The sequence below is a fragment of the Colletotrichum godetiae genome, assembly GCF_030913485.1.
Source record: "Colletotrichum godetiae strain CBS 193.32 chromosome Unknown BDP55scaffold_15, whole genome shotgun sequence".
Classification (NCBI taxonomy): Eukaryota; Fungi; Ascomycota; class Sordariomycetes; order Glomerellales; family Glomerellaceae; genus Colletotrichum; species Colletotrichum godetiae.
The window spans coordinates 123875-132670 of NW_026851263.1; the positions used below are offsets into that span (position 1 = coordinate 123875).

General features: G+C 52.9%; 2 protein-coding genes across 2 annotated transcripts; both read left to right on the forward strand.

Annotated features, from left to right (window-relative positions):
* Positions 1 to 2150: 2150 nt before the first annotated feature.
* Positions 2151 to 3146, forward strand: BDP55DRAFT_630509 (glycosyl hydrolase family 61-domain-containing protein; the record flags this gene model as incomplete). Its single annotated transcript, XM_060572160.1, has 1 exon — positions 2151 to 3146. The coding sequence occupies one exon, from the start codon at positions 2151 to 2153 to the stop codon at positions 3144 to 3146; it is 996 nt and encodes a 331-aa protein (XP_060431006.1).
* Positions 3147 to 6545: 3399 nt separating this feature from the next.
* BDP55DRAFT_692834 (uncharacterized protein) lies at positions 6546 to 8518 on the forward strand (the record flags this gene model as incomplete). Its single annotated transcript, XM_060577161.1, has 2 exons — positions 6546 to 7170; positions 7233 to 8518. 2 exons carry the CDS (start codon positions 6546 to 6548, stop codon positions 8516 to 8518), a joined length of 1911 nt encoding a protein of 636 aa, XP_060431007.1.
* Between the last annotated feature and the right edge of the window lie 278 nt (positions 8519 to 8796).

Genomic DNA, 8796 nt, shown 5'->3' on the forward strand with positions numbered 1-8796 from the left:
TGACTGAGTCGAGTTGCTGCGAATATCACTACTTGGTTCGTCCTTTCAGTGGTTATTATTGACCGGGAAACGTTGAGGTGGCCCGATAGCCAAGATCGGTGGATGCCGAAGAATCTTTTGCGAAATATTGGGGCGTAATCGCCCACAATGACGATCTTGCTTGTAGACGGAGCAGAATCCGAGTATTTCGGGGGCGTCGACGAGCTCGATCGAATAGGTAATCCCACCGGCGGCTCAGCCATGGAGCCCGATATTAGACATAAACCGAGTATGGAGCCGGCTTTATTTTTCTGTGACGGGCATGACCCCCTTTCGATGGAGACTGACTTGAACAAGAGGAGAACCAGGAGAAGCATAAACGGAGGGAGCGGTCCTTTAGGTCTGACTAAGAAGCCTTGGCGGAGTTGCATGCCTAATTCGACTGGCACTTCACCTCTGGAACGTCCGGGCCAGCGCTGCTCAACTCGCTGGATTGACTCTTAGGAAGGGCTGTTATGATATCTCGGCAGGGCGGCACTTAACGATCGCACTTTATTTTCACTTTAGTTGTGAAGCGCTGGGCCCGACTAGTAAGCCGTGATAACGACATAGGTCGGGGTTGATGCTGGTCTGGCCCGGCCTCCCTCTTGGTCATCACACCGCAGTAAGAGAGGGGAAACTGCAAAACCACAGTTGAGAACTCGAGAACCAAGGTTCACCCAAGTCATTCACTCGGCTGTACATGCCGAGTTTTTGTTAAGGACAGCTTCACAGTTGGAAGCTGCCGCCGAAGAATCAAATACAATCCAAGCGCCGTCCTCCTTTTCTTCTTTTTGGTGGGGGTTTTTTCGTCCCGTGTAAAGTGATCTGCGACAGGGAATAGCCGCCAGCTGGAGTTTTTCTTCCTCGCTGCGCGCCCCTGGACCCAGGTTTCAGGTGAATCCCACCACGGCCACGTCGATCAGGAACCAGAAGTTCAGAACAGAGTTCAGAGTGGCATAACCTTTTCGCGGGATCGCTCTTGAGACGAAAGCTACACATATTGACTCTGGGGAAACACTCGTCTATGACGCTTTTCATACTCTTTACGCGGGTTCGAATGTTTTTGTAATGAATTTGTAAAGGCTCTAGATTTCGGAAAGACCGGAACTAGCCATACGGCAGAGTTTCGAGCATTCTCCAAGCCCAGAATTGTCAAGCCGAGAGCACAGAGTACCAATAAACGGGTATTGACAGGCAAACCGGGCTTGTCACCCGAAATTGACAGCACCAAGTTCGCCAACGGCCAAACCCCGACAAGCCTTTCACGTCGTTGCGGACATGCAGGCGCAGAAAGCCGCCAGCGGCTAGGACGAATAAGGGTGACCACTGTGGATATAGAACAATCTACAAGCGACCGATTCGGGGCTTCGTCCAGCTCGGGCCAGGCTCACCTACAAGGGTATGTGCTGCAAGCGAGCTGTGAGTTTAGATGAACAGGAGCAGAAGGGGAATCGGCGCATGAGCCAAGCTTGGCGACTGTATTTCCACAGATTTCGACAACGTGGGCGGCTCATGAGCAACCCAGGGGTCAATGTCGTCAATCGTACTCTAGTTGCAACCCCAATCCAGGGGTGCTCACCGGCGCCGACGACCGTGTTTGGTGGGAAATGGATCCCGCGTACATGTTGCTCCAATGTTTCAAACGAAGAGCACTTCGACCAAATCGTCGCTGAAGCCTACTCCTATCGTGCGATCCTGGTTGGGTAAGGTCGAGCTCCTTTGGCCACCCTTGCTTTTTCACCACCCCTTTTCGCGCCCATGATGCCTGGGTTGTCCAGATGAAGGTAGTCTACCATGTTGTGGAGAGAAATCTCATCAGGAATGTGGATGGGATGATGGATCATGGCGGCTGACAGTCTGTGGTTTCCATCCTCCTGGTGACCAGGGGTGGTGGGATATCCTCGATATAAGACAACCATTTCTTCTCACTACTTTCATCTTTTCTCTATTCTCTCTTCGTTCTCAACCATCGCTGTGTCTTTTGTCATTGTACAGACCACTTTCTTTCTTTTTGAAACTTCACTTTCATTCATTCCCTGGTGGAAAATCAATCTCTTCATTTTCTTCCTGTCCGATCTTTCCAATCACCGGTCTTCACCAACCAAAACCAAACCACGACACAAGTCAAGATGCGCTCCTTCGCTCTCCTCGCCGCCGCGGCCGTCGTGCCCCAGGCCATGGCCCACTACGTCTTCCCTACCCTCATCGTCAATGGTGAGCAGACCGAGCGCTACCAGTACGTCCGCGAGGCCAAGAACTCCAACTCTCCCGTTACCGATGTCACCTCCGACGGTATCGTCTGCAACATTGGCGGCAACGACGACGACGTCCTCGCCAAGACCGAGACCAAGGCCGTCAACGCCGGTGACGAGGTCGGCTTCATCGTCGAGAACGACATGGGCCACCCCGGTCCCCTCGCCGTCTACCTCTCCAAGGCTCCCTCCGGCGTCGCCTCCTACAAGGGTGACGGCGACTGGTTCAAGGTCTACGAGCTTTCCACCTCCAACATCACCGAGGCCGGTCTCCAGTGGGCTACCTACGTCAACAACGCTGGCATCCACAACTTCACCTTCACTCTCCCCAAGGAAGTCCCCACCGGCGAGTACCTGATGCGCGCTGAGCACATTGGCCTCCACGGCGCCGGCACCAAGGGTGGTGCCCAGTTCTACATTGCTTGCGCTCAGATCTCCGTCACCGGTACCTCCACCGAGACCCCCTCGCCCGTCGTCAAGTTCCCCGGCGTCTACACCGGCGAGGAGCCCGGTCTGTTGATCAACATCTACTACCCCGCTCCCCAGAACTACACCGTCCCCGGTGGCCCTGTTGCCTTCTCCGGATGCGAGGACCACACTGCCAACCTTCTCGGCCAGACCTCCGACGGTGACTGCACTGGCTCCGATGGCGCCACCACCCCCACCACCCCTACTACTCCTACCACCCCTTCCACCTCCGCCGCTCCCTCTGCCGGCATCCCCGACTACAACGGCGGCAACAGCACCAGCCCTGCTGAGCCCTCTGCTGCTCCCACTGCTGCCGCTGGTGAGGGCGATGACTGCGAGAAGTCTGCTGCCCGCCGCCGCGTCCGCTCCATGCGCCGCAAGCTCGCCCGTGCTGCTTCCTTCTAAGCAGTCGTTAGAGTGTAAGAGAGAAGTTGGAAAAGTTTTTGGACGTAAACCCCGAGCTCTGCTACTGCCACTTGGTTGAAGCAGTGCTCAACACATTATTCTTGTACATACGTATGACTTAAGACACTGGATGTAAATGCGATTAGATATCGGGCGATCCTTTGTACAGAGGCGTCCTCATGTTTGAAATATGAGAATCATTCCATATGAAACCTTTACTTGCTCTTCTTAGTGTCCGTGACTTGTCCTTTCTTGTTATTAGAAGCGAAGGTGTTCAAAGACTTTGGCTTTGGCCCTGACCCGAGTCAAAGCCTGGTCACTCGGAGTTTACACGGCGATCACCTATTACTGCCGACAATTTCCCTTTTTCTTCATGGCTTCTCTGCGTCCAGGTGCTACAGTTGATTATGCTCATAGTCTCCATCTTCATAGACGTTGGTTAATGGGCCAGGCATTTGACTCAGTATGGCTGGAAGCAAGACTTGTAAATGTCATGAAAATTGTCCTTGCCAGTTTGTTGATGTGTTTTGCCGTTTGTGATACCCCGAGGTGCCCCTGTCTTCGAGCTGCCGCAAAGTGTAAACATGAAGAAGACTTATCAACATTCTCACAAGTGCGCACATGGTTCTCGTTGTGTGAGTTTCCGCATGGTTTCCTCCTAGGTATCAGATGAAGTAACCTACAAGCAGAAACCAATAACGGGGCCTTTTCGTGTGTTAGTTTTGGATGCATCTCGTGTTCCTCCGAACTCACTTTGTGAACCCCGAGAACAGTTCTAGCTCGTGACAATGTGAGATATTCTTATCCCACTTTCCGATCGTTTGTAAAAACCCGGAAGACTGAAATATATATAGTTTCACTAAGGCGGCTCCGACCACTAGAATGAACATGTAATTCTGCACCAGACTGCGGCATGCCTTCTGTAACGCAAAAGGGGCAAGTGTTCATGCGAGCAGCATCGGCCGGCTTCATTCCTTGTAATGCCTTCACTCCAGTCAAGTCAACTGCGATCTAGATACACGCAATAATACTCTAACCTGTACCTGTAGATGGCTTCGTAGTGTTCTCAAAAACCTGAGTTTCCTAGATCTCCGGTAGTGTTGTTGGCACGTCGAACAAATCATTCCAAGTTATCATTCTCTTGTCAAGATTTAATTGCTACCTCGCCATCATCTGCGAAATGAAGGCGACCATAATTGAAGCCCTACCAATATTCCCCTCTGCGAAGCCTGGATTCAATTCTCATTGTCGTCCACAGCCTAGCTGCCGATGCTCAGTCCCCTTTGCGCTGCTCCTTGGTTCAATACGATAAAGCGGAGCAGATAAAGAACTTTGGCAAAACAAAGGACTTTGAAGCCGTGTCATACACCTGAGAAAGCGCGTCACTGTCCTGCCAGCTGCTCATTGATGGGGTATTCACACTCGATATCAGTCCGACTGCCGATTCACTCTTGCGGCACCACGAAATCGACTCACCTCCAGATCTCTTTAGATCGATGTCATTTACCTCAATCAGCAAGATGCCGGTGGGAAGGCGTAACAAATCCCTTGTATGGGCAGAATTTATAAGGGGCCCAAGGAAGTCCACATATGGCTCGGCGGAGCAGACGACAAGACAACAGCAATCTTCTCCGCCATTCGTATAATGGAAACAGTTCGAGAAATCAAAAACGTGAAATCAATGGAGCAAGCAACATTGGCAATTACAAAGAACGAACTTGGAGACGATCACCTCCTTCACCTCCGGAGCTTCCTCTCTCGCGCATGGTTCTCGCGCCGCTGGATCATCCAGGAGGCATGCTTGGCGATAGAGGCCAAAGTCCACTGCGGAACATCCTCTCTCGGCTTGCCTTGGTTTGTCGCGGCTGCTCGGCGATTGAAGTGTATCGATGATGTCCTGATATCGTGTTACTGCCGCTGGTAAGTCGTCATAATGGAGAGTCTCAGCGAAAAGCGGAAGCCGATCCTCGAGCTGCTCTGAAATCTCCACGCTGCCGAGTGTAGGCAGCCGGAGGATCGGATCGCTGCGTTATTTGGATTGATACCCGATGACAAGCAGATCATAGACCATATGCTCACAATTATTAGCCTTTGTAAGTCGACGAGAAATCAGACACAACTATGCCAATGGAAGACTATATTCGCACCTGATAATACTATGAGGGGATGCGAATAATTCTAACTGAACAGAGTCGCACTGACTTCCGATGGCCCGATATGCAGATCTCGTAGATCTCGAAGCTTGCAGGCAGTTGTGCGTCGAGAGACTGTCAGGTGCATTCCTTTAGCTAAGCTGCCATGCAGCTGGTCAACTCTGGGCTCTGTCGACTTAACTAGCTCTCTAATCTAAAGAAGCACCAGTCAACTAGCGGTTGATGATTTGGAAAACACCACCCGGAGCCGCAACGGGGCGGCAATGCGGAACCGCATCGCCGCTGGGCGGAAATGTGCTTGACGGACTTAGCTTCCTTTGCCCCGGATCTCTCATGCATGTTCCCGCGCCTTTCCCCGCACTCAACCCCCACCGACGCTGATGTGAGGCAGACCAAAGGTATCCGGGTTGAGAACCTTTTGCCTGTTTAGCATCGTGGGATGAACGGTTCAAGCGTTTGCAAAGTCTTCCGGAGACTCAGATGATCTATGACCACCCAAATGGTAACATGAAATCCATCCAATACCCAAACCTCTGGGTCTCTACCAAACGTTGAGGCAACCTCAAAGAGCCTTGGGAACCAACCATCCCTTGCCAACCCTGCGACTTCAAGTGCGGAGAAGCTCCGTCTTAGTTGTCACCGAGCTGCGTCAACGCCCCTCAGTCTGGGGTAATTCGAGCCGCCGGCGGGTCCAGTAGCCCGTATTAAGGTAGAGTTCAAGCTAATCCATCCAAGCAGAGCGCGTCCAACTCGACAGAAACATCCTGAAGCTCCATGATTTGTCCGCGGGGTCAGGTTTGTCTCCCCCAGTTGTCCAGTTCCCCGCATTCGAGGAAGCCGTTTGCGCACTATTGTCTGCAACTGAGAGACAACGTGCGGCGCTTGGCGGCTCCAAACTCCACAAAGGCGCAACGGAGAGGAAAACTGTTGAGAGCTAAGGCGGCACAGCAGGACGCCATTGCTTCGTGAAGTGTGTGCTACAGAGTTTCGTCTCTTTGCCCGATCTATCCCCGGAGGAACCCCTCAAAATGCGTTGTCGCGTCGAAAGCTGTCAGGTGATGTCACGACTCAGCCCTCCGGTGCGGAGGAAGGGAAGCTGTCGATTGGGATGAAGATCTTTCGTCTTGCATAAAGTCTCCTTGAGGACCCTGTTTTGAAGGCATTCCCACACCACTTTTCATCACCATAAGCATCTGACAGACGCTTTGATACCACACCACCAAATCCGAACACAAAACTCGAAACCATGGCAGGAAGCTTTCCGCGAAGCGAGCGCGTCGAGCCGGGCTCGGTCAACCTCCCGCCCCGCGAGTATCCTCCATCCGTTCGCTCAACATCAGTCGATGCGGGGAAGGCCGCGGCAGATGTTGTTCGCGCTTTCAACGCTGCACTAAAATCCAAGGACTACAACAAACTCTCACAACTCTTCGTCGCCGACGGCTACTGGAGAGACCACCTAGCGCTATCATGGGACCTCCGCACCCTCAAGGGCAGGGAGAAGATCCAAAGCTTCCTCAGCGAGGCGTGCCGGCTCAAGGAGGTGCAAATCGACACATTCACTGCGTATCGAGCACCTCACTTTGCGCCGCTAGATGCCCATGGCAAGGTTCAATGCCTGCAATTCTTCCTCACGGTCAAGACGGATGTCGGGCCTGGTGAGGGTGTAGTGCGGATGGTTGAGTCTGGTGATAAGTGGGAAATCTTCACCTTCTTCACGGTTCTGCGCGAAATCGCAGGCCATGAAGAGCCTACGCGGCACCGACGAGAGAAGGGTGTTGATCACGTCCAGAAGCGAGAGAGCAAGAACTGGAAGGAGAAGAGAGATGATAGTGTCAATTATGTGGACAGTGAGCCTACGGTTGTGATTGTCGGTAAGTATTTGCAACACTTGTACAGAACTCCCACTGGGTCACTGAGGCTAACAATTGCGTAGGTGCCGGCCAAGCTGGTCTCACGATTGCCGCACGACTGAAGATGCTCAAAGTCAACGCCCTCGTGGTAGACAAGCATCAGCGCATCGGCGACTCTTGGCGCAAGCGATATCACCAACTTGTCCTCCACGACCCTGTTTGGTACGACCACTTGCCGTATATCAACTTCCCAAGCCATTGGCCCGTGTTTACGCCCAAGGATAAGATGGGAGACTTCTTCGAGGCGTACGCCAGCCTTCTCGAGCTCAATGTCTGGATGTCAACAACACTGACAAAGTCTTCCTGGGATGATTCAAAGAGACAGTGGACCGTCACTCTTGACAGGCAAAAGCCTGATGGGTCCAAGGAGACTCGGACTTTACACCCTCGCCACGTCATCCAGGCGACGGGTCACTCTGGCAAGATGTTTTTTCCTAGCATCAAGGGAATGGACAAGTTCAAGGGAGACCGCCTTTGCCATAGCTCTGAGTTCGCAGGAGCGAAACCCAATTCCAAGGGTAAAAAGGCAATCGTTGTTGGCTCATGCAACTCAGGTCATGATATCGCGCAAGATTTCTACGAGCAAGGGTACGATGTCACAATGGTACAGCGCAGCTCAACATCTGTGGTTTCCTCAAGCTCAATCACAGATATTGGCCTGAAAGGTCTTTACGACGAAGACTCACCCCCAGTCGACGACGCAGACCTCTGGCTATGGAGTTTGCCGGCCGAGCTCTTCAAATCGCTGCAAGTCGGCACCACGGAAGTCCAAAACGCCAACGATGCCGAGCTCCTCTCAGGTCTTCAGAAAGCCGGATTCAACCTGGACATGGGACCCAGTGGAGGCGGCTTCTTCGTCAAGTACTTCCAGCGCGGTGGGGGCTATTACATCGACGTCGGATGCAGCCAGCTCATCATTGACGGCGAGATCAAGATCAAGAGCGGGCAGGAAATCACAGAAGTTCTCCCCAACGGCCTCCGGTTTGCGGACGGTTCAGAGCTGCCGGGCGACGAAATCATCTTTGCGACGGGGTATCAGAACATGCGTACGGAGGCGCGCAATATCTTTGGCGACGAGCTCGCCGATCGCGTCGGCGATGTGTGGGGTTGGGACGAGGAGGGTGAGTTCAGGACCATGTGGCGGCCGACCGGGCACCCCGGCTTCTGGTTCATGGGCGGCAATCTCGCAATTTGTCGGTACTTCTCAAAGATTCTGGCATTGCAGATCAAAGCGGTGGAGGAGGGGATCGATCAGAACAAGAGCCACACCAAGACTTTGGGGACGGCGGGAGGTATTCCTAAACTGTGAGGGCTATACGTGGTTTGCTGTGTCTACTTGATCCAATTGTAACGTGATTTTCTTCGGAACGTTAGCCTGTTAGCTTCTCCTTTTTTGAGCTCACATTGCCTCGGTTTCCCTGCCTCCAGTTCTTACCGTGACCATCGGCCCCACACCACGGTCCACGCCCGCTCAGCCCCGGGGACAGACGGATCCGAGTGTGGCCGCGTTGAACATTCCGCACACAACGTTCCCACGAGCTGGAGATTCGAGATATCTTTTGCCTGACGCGATGCTCTAAAATCTCA